This window comes from Schistocerca piceifrons, chromosome 11, assembly GCF_021461385.2.
Source record: "Schistocerca piceifrons isolate TAMUIC-IGC-003096 chromosome 11, iqSchPice1.1, whole genome shotgun sequence".
Taxonomy (NCBI): Eukaryota; Metazoa; Arthropoda; class Insecta; order Orthoptera; family Acrididae; genus Schistocerca; species Schistocerca piceifrons.
The window spans coordinates 144,081,539-144,099,154 of record NC_060148.1 but is presented as its reverse complement, the minus strand read 5'-3'; the positions used below and the strand labels follow the sequence as shown (position 1 = coordinate 144,099,154).

The 17,616-nt window shown below is 41.9% G+C and overlaps 1 protein-coding gene across 2 annotated transcripts in view; it reads right to left on the bottom strand.

Moving 5' to 3' along the window:
• The window catches only part of LOC124719990 (protein RCC2), a 90,552-nt gene that overhangs the window by 47,268 nt on the left and 25,668 nt on the right, over positions 1 to 17,616 (bottom strand). For both annotated transcript variants that reach the window (XM_047245216.1, XM_047245217.1), the window contains exons 5-6: positions 12,365 to 12,479; positions 5,536 to 5,702 (exon numbers count right to left, since the gene is read on the bottom strand). In XM_047245216.1, the coding sequence (XP_047101172.1) occupies positions 5,536 to 5,702; positions 12,365 to 12,479 (282 nt within the window). The remainder of the gene's footprint in view (positions 1 to 5,535; positions 5,703 to 12,364; positions 12,480 to 17,616) is intronic.

The following is a 17,616-nucleotide window of genomic DNA, read 5'->3' as shown; positions in this document are numbered from 1 at the left end:
TTGCATCAAGAAGTTCATGCCAGCTGTCGTCCCACGATCCATAATGGATCAATGAACACACAATGGATAAACAAAGATCTTTGAGGGGGGTTATAGGTTTTTGGAAGATCCGATAAACACCTTTACACTCACCAGGGTGAAGTAATAGGCAATTTCTGCGTGCAACTGCACAGAAAGGTGGAATCACACATTTTGAAAACTTTAGCACAGTTGGCCATTGTCAGTTACTGTCTTCCACTGCTATCACCTCGTGGTGGAAAATGTACGCGTCATCTTCGGCACTGGACTTCGGATACCATTTAGTTCCACACCCTCCTCCTTTTGATTAAAATTATTACAGTGTTTAGTAATTTTCCACGGCATCTCTGTACGGCCTTTTTCAGTATCTGCTCGTACATGCCAGTACTCACGTATCATCAAATCTAAACTGTTTTAACAACTGACTTGTCTCTTTCTCCCATTCTACAGTTGCCCTGTGCTGCTCTGTGTGTTTCTCGACTACTGTTGCATGTTAGTCCTACAAAACGAAGACCTTTGAATTTGATCATCCTAAGAAGTTTTATAGGAGCGAGTTTTTCCTTTTGCCAATATAATAAAGAAAAAAAAAGCAGTGCAATCCTGCAGTCTTGGAGGCACTATGCCTGAGAAACAAAAATAAAAAAGGGTTAGTGCACAATTAGGGTTTGACTAATGAAAAGAAATTATGTGGTCATACCACAGCTCGTAAAAATGTACAATTTATCTCAAAATTTGCAAGAATGACAGTTTGTACTGTCATAATCAGTGGTACTAACAAGCAAAATGCTTACAGGTAGTGCAGCATCCTTTGTGTTTCAGATGCTCTGAGGCAGCAGCATGGATGAAGGTGACCCAGGGATGGTGCAAGGGTCACTCAGCTGCCAGTTATTGAGCAATCTCACATCTGATCGATAGAAACTATGCTGCTAAACAGTCACCTATTTGGTGGTTATCCCTGAGCTGCCCAGTGTGAACTGCAGGTGATTGCCAGGCTCCGTAAGTGAGCAAACTGTAGCAGCTGTAAGGGTTGTGGGATTCACACACGTATCTGCGTCTAGTCAGTGAAAGATGGCCCCAAAGCCATTTTCAGAAACATAGACCGAAGGATGCCGCGTGTTTGCAAAACCCGAAGGATGAACGGAGAAATTTTGTGACTGACACTAGCAGTTAACGCATTCCGAAATCCGGCAACTGTGTGAAATGAACGCAGTAACGACAGCGCAGACACTGTAGTGCGACTGAATTTTTGACCGCACAGCTGTCTTTACTGCTAGAGTCATATTAGGGTAGATATTTTTTAAAATACTATTACAGAGATTTCACACATTACAATTTTGTGAAAGAGTCCAAATTTTTATATTTCATGTCGAATAAGCGGGGATCGGAGCAAAACTGCTGCGTGCACAGTGTCAGGAGCTGAGTATCGGCACATGTATCAGAGCGACACCTTTAGCCGATGGAGAGACACTGCTGTTTTGTTGTAACTTCTAGCAGCCATTAGTAATAAAACTGTAAAAAGGAAAAGGATGTCCAAATGTACCTCGTGTAATGTTTCATTGCCATTTGGGTCTTACCTCGAAAGGTGGTCTGTTATTTGAATAACCGTGTATTATGACAATTTCCTTTATACTTCTGACATTAACTGTGGAAAAAGTGAAAAATAAATATTTTATTTATGAAATGACGGGATGACACTGTATGAGGAATTTACTGTCAGATTCCCAACTTGTTTCTGAGATGCATACATATGTAAAAAAGTGAAGTAATTTATTTTTATCATTTTACAAGATTCACCAAATCAAAAGAGTATATAGAGAATTTTATTATCTGCACTTATAGAAATATCTGAATACATATAAAACACTATTAAAGTTTCAAATATTCTAAATGTTATTGAAAAGAAAGAAGAAGTGATAGAGCAGTGTCAAAGAGAAATAAATACAAATAAAAAAATTGGTAAAAAGGGGGTAATTTAACAGGCTGAATGATATCTTAGGTAATAAGTATAAATTACGTTGCTGGTTAATGAGTTAGCAAAAAAGAATGAGAGACTTATCTTACATAATTGTTAAAACTGACAAAATATTTGGATGCTAGTAATATTCCCAACCAGAAGATGTAAATCAGGAGAGCTCATACTTGAATACTGATATATAACTAAAAATATATACAGGAAGTATGTCACAACAGTACACAGTCACGAAAAGTGAAGCGATTCATTGCAACACACATGGCATTTTATCGGACAAGTCTTTGGTGCGCTCACAAAGCTGAACGTTGGGCAGCTGACCGTGTATGCGTATGGTCTCGCTGTTCCACTCTGCACTTTGCTACGAGGCTAACTTGACAATTTGGGGAAGTACATTACATGAAATTCTGCGCAGCACTTTGTAGCCAAACATCCAATTAACAGTGAATGATGCCTATCCTTCCGTTACATAATAGCACTAGTGCCAAGTTAGTGACACCAGTAAATACAGAACTACCGTTAATACCTCGTGAATCGACGTTCCACAATTCACTTATCAGATGAAACCATCTCCCGAGACTTTAACCCGGGACCCTACGCGTCTCCTACAGGTAGAGCACTTCTACTGACAGCACACTGAACAGATCCACTTGAGTTTTACCGTTCTGGTGGCTCTGTTAAAGTTTCTGCTCGTCAGTCTTTCAACTTCCATCGACAGCTGACAGTCACTTAAGCTCAACACTCTCTCTGGTGCAGAACTAGCCCAAAGAACCAACTGCTTCACGACTGCACTCACCTAACATCTTTTTCCTAAGCTCACTTTCACCTTTTCAGTATCAGTGCTAAGGTTTTTCGAGTAAGTTTTATCTTCGTTTGGAAATAAAATTATCCTGCAGTGTTGAAAATATCGTGTTACAATACTGTCCAAAAATGCTCAATCATTGCGTACGGCAGAATTTAAATGTCTGTAAACTTTACACAAGGCAGTTTTACTGAAAAACACACAAAGTCTCTGTACTATATTGTTTTATGCAAATATAGGTCACACATTGTTGCTTGAATTTTGGCTCAAAAAAATCAGTGTGGCCTATAATCAAGATTTTTCTCCTCAGACCATAAATATTCAATTTCAAAATGATATTTGCACATATCTTGTGAATTGAAATTAATACCACTGCAAGTTCTGCAGTGACTCTTGTAAGCCAGCAAAGACTTAAGAGAAAAATAGCAGAAAAACTTATACTTTGTTTACAAATATAGTAGCTGTTGTTGAAAACAGAAACCATCACATCACTGCTTTTAAGCACCACATCCACGTGTTGACACACTGTTCTCCTGCATTATTTACTGTAGTGCCCATCTGCTTAGCTGAGAAGTAATATGTTTGCCTGCAATGCAGCGGACCCGGGTTTTTATCCGGGCTGGTTTGGATATTTTCTCCACTTGTGGACTGGGAGTTGTGGTGTCTTCATCATCAGCGACGTGCAAGTCACCCAATGTGACGTCACCTGAAATAAGACTTGTACCAGGCAGCTGAACTTCCCCAGATGGGGCCTCCCGGCCATCAATGCCACACCATCATATCATTTAACTTACTGCAGTGCTGTTTGGCATCTCAAAATTCAGTGTTTAGTCTGCATTCTGAATAGTATGTAAAATACAATTTAAAAAAAATAATAATAAAAAAATTGCATCGAAGATGAATTATACAATGCTGGAAAGATATCAAACTTGTTTTGTGTGCTTGCACAGCTTTTGTGCACCTGTAGTTCCATAAAGACAGACATCATTTCACTGCACAAATCATCCAAACCCATCTGTGTAAAACTTTACATTCTATTGGCGAAATTTTTATTTTACGTGGTTTTTGCAGCCTTCAGTTCGAACCATTTCAGTTGTAGCAACATAATCCACATTTCCTGTTTTGAACTACAGAATTAAGAACCTTTGCACCTGAAATCTACTTTGATGGTTATCCAGGAACTAACACATTTTGAAAAATAAAATTAACATGGAAAAACCAAATTTTGCTACATACACTTAAAGGCATACTCTTATGCTGTTTTTCTATACATCCACCATCCAAACTGAGGCACTTATCATACTGCACCGCAAAATTTTCTATATCGTCTCTGTAGAAATCTGCCACCTGCTATCATAACTGCCAGTTTATACCGGCACGAAGTTTGACATCAGTACCAAACTGTCGTGTAGTGAGCCACGTCTTCATTGCTAGGAAGAGGTGGTGATCATTCAGCACCAAATGCGAGCTGCGTGTTGGACGATCTGACACCTCCCATACAAAATCCTGTAGGAGCTCTCTGATACAATTGGTTGTGTGCGGACCCACCTCATCACGAAAGAACGAAACTTTTGCGCTAAGTTTTCCCTGATACTTCTATTGTATCGCCCACCTTAACTTTGTCAGTGTCTCACAATACCTCTCCGAGTTAACTGTTGCGCCACGTTCAATAAAATCAACCAGGATCACTCCCTTAGAGTACCAAAACACAGTAGTGACGATCTTTTTTTTTCTTTTTTTTCTGCTGACAGAATTGGTAAACACTCCCTTGGTTTCTTGCGAGAATGAGTGTGTCCCCATTACATCAACTGCCACTTTGTTTCACAATATCCACACTTCATTTGAGTCTCGTCCCCAGTTACGAAACGATCAATAACTTTATTACCATTTCTCCTGTAATCTTCGATGAAGGTCAGAGCTGCAGCGAACCTGTGTTTTTGTGTTGTTCTGTTAGGATTTTGGGAACCCACCTAGCACAAAATTTGGGGTAACCAAGCTAGTCCCCCGTAATTTCACGTACTAAACTTCGTGAAATGTTGCAAAAGTTCTGTAACCACGAGATGACGATTTTTACAAATTCTCTCGTCGATTTTCATAACCAATTCATCACTCAAAAGGCTATGTCTGCCACTACGGTCTTCATCGTGAACACTGGCGCGGACATTTTCAAAAATCAATGCTCAATTGCCTCATTCAGTTTTCACTCATTATTCCTTTTCCGAACACATCACGAACGTCGCAATAAATTTCAACTGGTTTGCAGCTTTTTGCAACAAAACCCTAATCGAAGAAAGCCTCTCACAAGTGGTGGGAATTTTTATTGCGACGTCCCACATTTTAACACATCACACAAAGCAAAGTAGCAGAGAGAAAGACCACACGGTACTGTCGCTGGACGTGTACCGAGCGTATGAACATTACGACACCACTATGGCGGCTGTAGCCCCGCCCGCTGCCGCGATAAGACGGAAATGTCTGTTGCTTTCTGGATAGCACTTTTATGTGCAATCTGTGTCCATTTAGTTGTATGGCCTACATTTGAGATTTAAATTTTACTTTCTCGTGTCAAAAGTTTATGTGCAACCTATATTTGCACAGATACTGTATACAAGATCCTTAGGTCTTGAGAATACAGGCAAGTAGTTAAGAGGCAAAGTTCTGTTCAGCAGCTCGAAACTAATCAGACCCCGAATATCCGAGTGTTAGTGAAAACTGGCTAATCTGCTGCTGTGCAGAGCCGGCTTACCGTGTGATTCGATCCGCAGCTGAAGTCTGTGATCTCCAACACCTCCACCGGTGTGACGTGCCCGTCCTTGGCCTTCTCGACATAAAAGACAATTCGTTTGGGAGATGTTTCACAGTGGAAACCCAGCTTGTTGCTCGTAACGAAGTACTTCCCATCTGTATTGTGACCTAAACAAATGGAAACAAAACAAATGGTGACAAATGGCAGAAAATTTTGAAATATCGAGTTCAACAACCTTTCACTTTGTAACACGTCAAAATAAAATTGCTACGATGATTTTCACATTAATCTGCTGAAATGACAACACATTCTGAAGGCTCCCGTATTCTCAGAGTGGCAATTTTTCGTGACTATTTACATTTCCGACAACTACACAGCAGATGTAGGAAGTACCAGAGACAGCTGCCTGGACACAATTTGACACTTCAGTCATATTAGAGCCAATGGATGGGCAGTGAGCCAGTGGCGGGGAGGGAGGAAGGGGTGGGGGCGGGGCGGGGGGAAGCAGGGTGGCAGACTTTCCCACCCCATCCTTCGGCAACACTCAGCTCCTTCAGAATCTAACAGTGCCGCGTCATTCATTGTTGCATTCTGCTGACCTATGTGTTCCTTGATGGAATATTTTTTCCACATGTGCTACCAGTGTTTATCACTAAACACACACACACACACACACACACACACACACACACACACACACACACACACACATATATATATTTTCTTTGCTGGCGTTGGAGCCATTTGACTGCAACAATTTATATTTTATTGTTATACGGCTCAGATTTCGCTGTATTTCATACCAGTCTGATATCTTTTGACATATAAATAAGTTACTGTACCTGAAAATAGGCTATGGCCGAACTCTGAATCGTATAACAATGAAATGAAATTATTACTGTCAAAGGGCGGTAATATTAAAAAAAAATTACGATGACTATGGTTTCAGCCAAAATAAAAATTACACACACCATCAGATTTTCAACAATAACAAGGTAAAGCAAATTGCAAAAATGTTACGTGTAAACTGTTGAATAAGGACGTTACCTCTATTTTTCATCCTGGAGAACGGAAACCCCAAGATCATTGTCATTTGACTGGTCATAGCTCGTCACGACCACATAGTCTTCGGTATCTTTGCTGCTGCTGTCCTCATCGTCTGATAAAGAACTTTGAATATTATGAACGGATTCTTCTCTTACATCTTCTTCTATGTTTGATCTTGTAATCTCTTTCCACACGTGGTTCACGACGTTCTTCCAATTTTCTGGTGTTATTCGTGTGAAAGCCTCATTTACCAGCACCTCTGTGTCTTGCAACAAAGGTTTTGTTTTGCTCTGTAACATCTGCATTTATTTGGGCCCAGATGAGTTCAATTGCATTGTAATGGCAGTGGTACAGTGGAAGACATATAACTTTGTGCCTGTGGTTCTCTGCTAATGTATCAATCACATAATGCATCTTCTGTGACTTTTATCATTTCATTGATTCCATAACCTCTGCTTTCCACATAGTCTGTGCAAAAGCCTATTTTATTATCTTTCAACCAGCTGACTATTTGGTCTCTCCCTGCAGCAGGCGTTGATGCCTTATTTAATTGTACAGAATGGTAAGGCGCATTGTCCATTACAAAAACACTACCAGAACACGTTTGGTAGCAAACAAGAAATAAACCAGTCTTTGAATGTATCTGCATTCATCTCCTCATGGTAACTGACAGTTTTTTCTGACTGTAACATCATAACAACACCAGGCACAAAACCGTTCACAGAGCCAGCACAAAATATAATTAGTCACCCTCTCTTACCAGTTGAAACACTCGTAGTTCCATGGCGTGCGTCATCTGTCCGTGCGACGGAACTTGCACAACGCACACTGACCCACATTTTGTCAATCCACATTACATTTTCTGGATTCACTGCTTGCAACTCGCACAGGAAATGACATCTCCACACTACAATATCTCCACGTTCCATTAATACCTTTTGCTTGTGCAATTTTTTCAAAGCAATGGAGACTTCTTGTTCTGCCTGTGAACAAACCACTGTCTGACAGTGATGCCATCAACTTTTTAAGTGTCGGATACTCCTTCCCGCTGTAGTCCGTGTATGTGTGTTGCCTGATATTCTTCCTTGACTTTCCAGGCATCACAATAACAGGGCTAAAAGCTGAATTGGCAGCCTCTTTATCATCTGTGACTTTCTTCACTGTAGAGATGTTCAATGCTTCTGCCACTCTGGCAACCACTTTACTCACTGAAATCAAAGGCCCACCATTGTCCCTTTCCCTTTTAAAGTAAACACACAATTTATATATAAATTCACGTGCTCGGGATTTCAGCGTAGCTCCTTTCACAATAGCCCTCTTTTTTGCACCACAGGTAGCCATTTTGCACTTCTACACACTGCAACAAACTCACAGAAGTAGCAGACTCCACACATATACACACAAACCTGAAGGTAACATGTAGTGCAACTGACTGAAAGCAGTGGTCGACCAGCACTATGGCAACACTGGGGCGCCGGCAACGTGACTTAAACAATAGCTCATAATCCGACCGGTCGTCGTCGATGCGTGAAGCACGTGCGCAGAGGCCACGTCAACTGACAGAGCTCTTCTCTCACTGTATGGAGAATACTTCACTACATTTCAGTCACATGAAATGCCTTATGGAAATCGTTTTTAAATGCTGTGTGTGACTGATTGATTGGTCGGTTGGTTGATTGATTGAGAGGGTTACGGTACTAAACCGTGAGGGCACCAGTCCTGCAATTCCGAAGTTACACACGGTAGAGAGAGGGTCCGCTAAAAGTGGAGTGGAGTCAAATTGCAAAAGGAGGAAGTTAAAACACACAGTAGAAGGTTAAAAGGGTCATCCAAATCTATGAATTGGAAAAAAAACAGAGGGCTTTGAAAGGAGGAGTGGCCACGGGTCCCTGATCAAGAAAATATGAAGAGAGGCTCCGACCACAGCCGCCCTGCCCCTGCTCCAGGAGTAAAGCAAAACCTTATACCTGAAAATAAAAACCACTATCACAGAGGAAAAGGCCCAGTTCAACCAGCCGTGACTTGTCTGCTAATATTAAATCCAAGGAATCTGGAAGACTACACTTAGTACGAAGAACCAAAAGAAGGGGACACTCCACCAATATATGAGATATCGCCAGTCTGGCTCCACAACCACATTGTGTTATGCAAGAGGAAGCAACGAGTGAGCCCGGTACGACCAGTGCGTAGACGTCATAAGACAGTGGATGCCTCCTGAGATGAGTGGAAGGAAGGGAGCCAAATTGCAGTAGTCTTCTTTATTGTCCAGAGTTTATTACCGAGAGCCATAGTGCAGTATACATCGTTTCACTTTTGGGCAAAGAGATATTTGACGTAAACCCCCATATACGCAGCTGGAATAATGAAAGGGAATAGGGGATGAGTAACTGTTTCTCTACCCAAATGGTCAGCCAATTCATTCCCTGGGATGCGCACAACTTGGGACCCGGAGAAAGGCAACTGAGCTACCAGCATGGCCAAGGGCAGAGAGGTGGTCACAGAGAGCAGAGACCAAAGGGTGGCGAGAGTAGCATCCGTCGACAGCTGCAGGCTGCTCACTGGTTCGGTACAAATTAGAACATTGGAGGGAGGTCTTTGTGAGTACACAATGTTGTAAGCCAGTACGAGACGTGAATGTGTATCCCGCCTAATCTATCATCTTAGAACCATCAATGTAGAAGATGGTGGCACCCTGAAATGCTGCAAGGATGGCACGTACAACATGCCAGAAATCAGAGGGGCGACAGACCTTAGGACCATGGAACAGGTCGGACCTAATCTGTGGTCTAAGCCCCACTAAGCACCATCAACGTGAGGAAGGGAGGGGGGAAGGAGGGGGAATACACAGGGAGTATGACACATTCTAGCTAGTGGAGAAGTTGATCGCTACAGGGGGAAAGTGAAGCGCATTCCAACTGGCGATCCCACACAAGGGCAGTTATCAGGAGGGAGGCACCCCTCATTTGCAAAGAGGACAGGGTACGCAGAGTGGTCAGCGAACTGGCAAATGGCTATTATGTAATAAACCAGGAGTTTGCTCCTTTGTATTTGTAGAGAGGGAATCCCTGCTTCTGTAATGAGACTCGCCGGAACTAGTGCAAAAGGCACTGATAGCCAGACGCACCCAAAAATGGTTGACAGGGTCAGGTACTTGCAGAGTGGAAGGAGCAGCTGAGTCATAAACCTGACTGCCATAAGCTAGTATGGACAAGACTAGAGCACAGTAAAGATGGAGAAAAGTGACACAGTGTGCACCCCAATATGTGTGGGCCAGAAGGCAGACAGCATTAAGTTTCCACACGCATGTAGTCTTTTGGTGGCGAATATGGGACAGACGTGTCAGATTTTTGTAAAAAACGACGCTCCAGAAATGGAACGTGCTACAACATCGAGGAGCTGGTCGCCTAAATAAAGTTCTGCGTCGGGCCTGCTGTGGGTTGTCGACAGAACTGCATAACCCGTGTTTGGGAGGGAGATAACTGGAAGCCAAGGGAGATGGCCCACACAGAGGCCCGTCGTACGGCGCCTCGGAGCCGGCACTCGGCAGATGCTAGCGAGTGGGAGCTATGCCAGATGCAAAAATTGTCGACGTACGACATCTGGATAACTACGGGCCCGACAGAGGTTACAAGCTATGAGGAAGAGTGTGACACTTAACACAGAATCCTGTGGGATACTGTTCTCCTGAATCTGAGGGGCGCTGTGTGAAGTGCCAACTCGAACTTGAAAGATCTGGTGAGGTGAACACTTGCAGATAAAAATCAGAAGGGGGTCACGGAGCCCCAGTCGTGGATGGTAATTAAAATGTGACGGCACCAAGCCGTATCGTACGCCTTATGTAGGTCATAAGGTTAGTAAAAGCCTGTCTGGCTGCTGTTTTCAATCTGAGTAAATGGCTAGTTGGAGATCGTTCTTCCCGGAAGCCACACTGATATGGAGACAAAAGGCCCCGAGATTCCAGTACCCAACAAAATCTGAAGCTAACCATCCTCTCGAGCAGTTTACAAAGTACATTTGTCAGGCTAATCGGGCGGTAGCTGTAGAGAGACACTTGCTGGGCTTAAGGACAGGGATAATTACACTGTCTAGTCATTGCGACGTGAAAGCACCCGTGAGCCAAACGTGATTTAAGACCCGGAGGAGATGTTGCCTCTGGGTAACATCCAAGTGTTGGATCATCTGGTTGTGGGTGGAATCTGGACCTGGGGCCTTGTTACATGAAGAGATAAGAGCCTGCAAGAATTCCCATTCGGTGATTTCCTGTCAGAGAGATCACAGTTTGTAGTAATTGATGGGAAACCATCGAGTAAAACAGAAGTTATTTCTCATGTTTCCCAAGGTAGTGTTATAAGTCCTTTGCTGTTTCTTCTCTATAAATGATTTAGGAGACAACCTGAGCAGCAGTCTCAGGTTGTTTGAAGATGATGCAGTCGTTCATCTCTAATAAAGTCATCAGAAGATCAAACCAATGCAAAATGACTTAGAAAAGATATCCATATGGTACAAAAATTGGCATTGACCCTAAAAAATGAAAAGTTTGAGGTCATTCACACGAGTGCTAAGAGGAATCCATTAAACTTCGGTTACACAATAAATCAGCCAAATGTAAGAAATTACAGTTACTAACAACTTATACAGGAATGAACGAATAGAAAATGATGTTGGGAAGACGAACCAAATATTGTGTTTTATTGGCAGAACACTTAGAAAATGTAACAGTTCTACTACAGAGGCTGCCCTCTCTATGCTTGTCTGTCCTCTTTTGGAGCAATCTCGGATCCTTACCAGATAGGATTAATGGAGTACGCCAAGAAAGTTTAAAGAGCAGCAGCACATTTTCTATTATCGCGAAATGCGGGGGAGAGTCACTAACATGATACAGTATTTGGTGGACATCATTAAAACAAAGACTTTTTTTTTGTACTGGCGGAATCTTCTCTCACAATTTCAGTCACCATCTTTCTCTTCCAAATGCAAAGATATTTTACTGATGCTGACCTACATAGGAAGACATAATCGACATAATAAAATAAAGAAAAATCAGAACTCACGTGGAAAGATATAGGCTTTTTTTTTTTTTTTTTTTGCTCTGTTTGAGATTGGAATAATAGAAAATAATCGTAAAGTGATCTGATGAACCCTCTGCCTGGAACTTAAGTGCGATTTTCAGAGTATCCGTGTAGATGTAGATGTATATTTAGAAGTCTGACAGATAGTTGACTCTGAACTGTATCAATTTGTAATACTTAGCAAACAGTCATCATAAAAGATGTTCTACAGCTGTACAAGTTTGAAGAATTTATGTACATCTTCACAGAGGGACTTCCGTTATTCGATAGCTCACAGTACACAGATAAAACAATTTCTACTTCCGACACTGGCCAAACTTCACAGGAAATGAAGTCCATGAAAGGAAGAAAGAAGATATCGAGTGGGGAGACATACTTCAGAAAAGATAGTCAGTAATTTCTGATCTGTACACACCAGTATCTGAACTGTTACAGGAAATTCCCCCTCTGAATATTTATCGATACAGCGGAGAATGTCCAACAACATACCTTAGTTTTAATCTGCAGATTTATAATCTAATATTGCAGTAGCAGTCCTACAATATGGTGAAATACTTCGAATTAATATTACATTTTAAGACTTTTATGTAGAAATAACCTCAGTTACAGAAACCTGCAATACATACATTCTCAGCCTGTCGTCTGTTTGGTGGAACAGATTTTGCCTCTAAACAGTTTACAGCAAATAGTGAAACTGTTTGTGGTTTACTTACCCAGCTGGCCATACTCGGGACATCCAAACGAGTGGAGCACACCCTTGCAGTCCAGTACGACGCTGAACTCGCCCCCGCAGCAAACTTTCACCACCGGAGGACCTTTGTAGCTTAGCTGCAGACAGCGACAAATCAGTACACAACTGAGACCACTGTACAGTAATCCGAGAACGACAAAGTAGAGTAAGAAGTCTAGCAGGAGGTGATCACAGATGGGATAATTTGGGTATAACGAAACATTTTTAAGTTTAATGGCTTATAGCTTATTAGCGATACAGGTTTCCTCCCCATTCTTCATACGTTAGCAATGTGACCCTCTATAACCATTCTATTGTGTCTTCCAAGTACGACGACCCTTTCTTATCGTAATAAAACCGACCCCGAGTTGAACTCTACCCAATTTATCCCAAGGATTGGGTAATTTGTGTACAACGTGTACTATTCCAGTAATACATATTTAAACGTTCTATTATGTTACAATTACCGCAACCACAGGAAATAGCAGGTCCACGAAACCCGTGACAAAGTACAAATATCTAAGTTTCCAAAAAGTTTTGTGAAAAATCAATAATGTGAGTTACATGACAAGATAGAAGGCTTCACGATATTCATGTACATTTTATATAATTAAAATCAGTTTCAAAAAAAAGCTTCAACTATTTTTCCTAAATCAATCTACAGTATGTCGTCTACCTTTGGGAAAATGTACCAATGACCATTCCCCCCGCATCTGGTTTTGCTAGTGTGGATCTTGTGCTGTTACCTGTCCCCGGAACTCATTCACTATCTACAACATTCAGTTCATTAATGCACTGAAACCCACGATCCGACCATTATTTCTGAATCTGAGTTAATTCTTGTCATACAACCGAGGATTTTTTTCCTCATCACTAGACCTAGCAAAGACTGCCTAAGTGTTTTTATGCAATGTTGAACTTTTTAGCACCAGCATACACTGACACTACCTTTTTCACTACATTTCTGGCCTTCTCAAGATCACTCGAATCATACGTGGATGGCCTCTTCGTTAACATAAGATTGTGCCACGATCTGGAAAGGATGACTGAGACAATTGCCCAACCTAACCTACAATTACACCCAAATTACCTCACATTCTTAATTTTAATTTATTAGCAAACTATCAATGACATATTACTAACTTAATGATAAGTATTAAACGTATACATATTTCAGTTTGGTTACTGTATTACAGTCTCTTTCTCAATAGCAACTCTTCAATTGTATACCTTCATTGCATTATTGAGAAAACCAAACTCTCATTTCAAAATGGCAGTATCACTAGGACCGACACAAATTGTTAATACCATGTTACAGCTCCATGTGAAATGCAGAATATATATTAAATTTGAGAATGTAGGAAGATTAGGTTAAGAATTAAGAAAAAAATTCATTTACACCAATATTACCCCAATACACTCAAATCACCCTAACTGATCATATTGCACAAATGCTGGATAGGTCACTCAATGAAATGTCATCAGTTGGTGACCAGTTGACTTTAATACAGTGCATCCCACACAAAGCCAGTAGAACTCACACACAACTGGAATGCCTCACACGCCAGTTAATCATTTCTAGTCAAATTGCTTATGAAGTGGCAACGCTGTCTCGAAAGTTGGCTACATTGCAATTTTATCAGAAAGTTGAGTGTAACTGTTTGTTCGTGTATCAGTTCTCGTGAGAAGCTCACACTGTAGAATTGTTACAGGAATGGGGCAGTCTGCGTTAGAACAGCGAACTGATTTGTGTAGTGTTACATAAAGACTGGCTCCACCAATGAATGTAGTGTTTCAAGCGAAGTATCCTGGTAGGAAACTCCCCCAACTAACACTATTCAAGATCTGTACAATGGCGGGGGGGAGGGGGGGGGGGGGCAGTAGGATCCATTCAGAATGTGTGAGAAACAGGCAATTGACAGTGAGATCCACTGAAACTACAGACAATTTGCATGACATTACGAGAAGTCCCCACAATTCAGTAAGGAGTTTATCGCAGCAGGTCAGTGTATCTTTTACATCGTGTACTAAAAGATATGACATTAAAAGCCTATATACCTGCTCTGGTGAAACATTACACTTGAGAGTTCATATTATGTCAAGTCAAGGTGGCTATCCTACAGTAACAATGTTGCAACTGCCTCTACACACATAGCAGATGGTAAGGACTGCCATTACATCTCATAAATGTGAGCTACTGAGCAATAACAATTCGTTTTTGAGTTGCTACCACAATGACGAAAATAATATTGAGTTAAAAAAAAATGATCATTCCACTTGGGACCTATCGAATGGTACATTAACTTATTTGTTTGAGTTTTAATATTTGTCATGTATTATTGTTTTCCTGGCATGTTCTACATCCTGGAGGACCTCCTCACAACGGATCAATTGGAATGAAAGTAAATCTAATCTAAACAGCTGCATAAAACTGTGGACATAATTATAACAAAGCAGATGCTTTTGATAATTGTGCAAAGAAATAAGGAAATAAGTATTTGATGATGACCAGCATCTTGAAAACAGAACGACACATAGTTTACAAAATAAATAATAACTGAGATAGTAACTTCTCACTTTACATTTTTTTATGACAGCGATGCAATAAATAACTGTGATTCGTAGCTTTTCATTCACAAATTTATGGTGACAATGGCGCAATTCTATCCTGCTCCCCATCGTCACTGTTGTCAGAATTGGCACTGAAACCATCTTCATCGTCATTATTATTAGCTGTTCGTGGTCATTAATGATACCTTCCACTGTCTGTGCTGCTCTTTTAAGTTCTTCGACGCACTCGACCCTTTTCCTCCTCGAGGCTGCATTCACAGTCACAAGAGCTTCACACAACAGCCTTTCCACCTCTGTTATTGTAAAGTACTTATTATTGTTCCTAATATATGTCTTCAAATCACTGCATATTAATTCAATGGGGATGAAATGGCTGCTGTATTGTGGCAGCCTTATTACAGTATGATGCTGCTCCTTGGCAATTTCGTCTACCACATACGTAGGCAACAAGCGAATATAAAAAAAAAAGCTTTGTCATGCTTATATCCACACAACATATCATGCCTGTAACCACTGCACAGTGAGGTTTTCCCACCCCTGAAAAGTTCACTTTCTTTCAATGACATCAGGAACTTTGCTATGGTAGGATACTATTTTCTGCTGTAGCAAACATAAATATGCCTGCAAATAGCATCAGTCTGGACGCCGACGATGATGATGATGATGATTTGTGCTGAGGGGCGCATAACATCACGGTCTACAGCGACCTGAGGATAAGTCAACATGAAGGCTGTCCCCACATATGGAGCAGTTTGTAATACACTAAAGACACCCCCCCCCCCCCTCCACCACCACCACCACCACCACCACCACCACCACCACCACCACCACCACCACCACCACCACCACCACCAATCCAGGGATGAGGACATAGTTCACAAAAATTCACCACTCTTGTAACACCGGAATCAATATCGGCGAGGATGGTGGGCAGATCTCCATCGAGACTGAGGGCTGCCTTAATATCAGTATACAGGGAACATGTAGCCAAAATATGCTGAAATGAAAGTGGCATATCACAAACTTTACAGAGTGGTGGATCTCCCACCGGAGGAGGAAGCCACGTGTTAAAGTACTATGTCCAATGTGCAGTCTAGTATGCAGAACTTCTTTCCAGCACTGAGGCTGATACGAAGTCAGTCATGCCTGTGTGGTAGATTAGAGCGGCACGCAGTTTGTTTTCTGTCACCTGCAACCATTCAGTCTCCCACTGACGCATGATGTGTCTGTCAGAAAATGAGACGATGGCGTGCAACGGGATGGGGCACTGACAGACAGCACCATCCCAACATGCTTTCTTAGCAGCTTTGTCAGCCACGTCATTTCCTGATGTGGCCAGGTACCCAGCAAAAGATCCCCTCCTTGTAATGGTGTTGAAGCTGCCAGAAGGAGTCACGGATGAGCTGAATCAGTTGGTCTACTGGATATGTTTGGTGAAGTGCTTTTAGTCAACTGAGTGAGTTGGAACAGACAAGAAACTTGTACGGCAATGTCTGTGAATACTCTCAGTGGCATCAGAATGCCACATAATTCTACATCATAATTTGTAAATTGTTCAGAAGACACACTTTAACAATCCTATCAGGGAAAACAGTAGACCAACCGAGGACATTCTCTTGCTGGGAACCATCTGTATAAACAATGATAAAACTGTGGTACACATTTAAAATGGGCAAAAACAAAGTTATAAAACCATAATCTGGCATACAAGTTTTCTGGTATCGTGTCAAGCTTAAATCACTTCGGGCCCCTGAAGTCACCAAGACGACTACACTTTCCATCCCTGGTTGTGTATCAGGAGGTCAGATAGCTCCGGATCCTAGAAACAGTCTGTAGCGCGTATCCCAAATGACTCAGTCATATAGGTCCGATTCCTGAACAGATGTTCAAAGGTGGGTTGGACCACTGCACTAAATGCCAACAACTGAGGCGACACAGTGTGTTTCAGCAGTGCCAGTCGAGCCAAAAGGATAAGTTGCCGAATCCAGAGTGGTTGTTTACCAGCCTCTGCACACAGACTCTGAACTGGGATGTCCAAAAGGCTCCAGTCGATATCTGGAAGCCCTCGTGGTGGACAGCATCCGACATCTCGAGGTAAGAAAGTACGAGCCAATCCGTAGACCAGGCTGCCATAATCTAAATGTGGTTGAACAAATGCCCTATAAAACGGCAGAATGCGGGACCTGTCAGCTCCCCACATTTTTCTGCTACGGCATTTCAAGATATTCAACGACTGGAACCCCTTTGTTCACAGGTCTGTCAGGTGTGGGAGCCGCATTAATACCGAGTCAAATAGTAAACCCAAAAAGCGTACAGTGTCCTGAAAACGTAAAATACTGTCCCCTCCTGTGAGCACTGGTCAGTTAAAACTTCAACGAGCACGGTAAAAGTTGAAAGACACATGTAGTCTTCTCTGATGAGAATGGAAAAGCAGTTGTCCTGGCCCAGGTTTCCAGCCTCCTAATGGTCAGCTGTAGCTGCCTCGTCATTGTCGTAAGATCAAAGGAAGAGTAGAAGATTGCGAAGTCATCCACAAACAAGCATTTGATGGGCTCCTGCAGTTGCCATTGACAGTAGTGGCAAACAATGTGACACTGAGGGCACTGCCTCGGGGGGCCCCCATTCTCTCTAACATAACAGTCAGACAACGCGATATTGGAAACT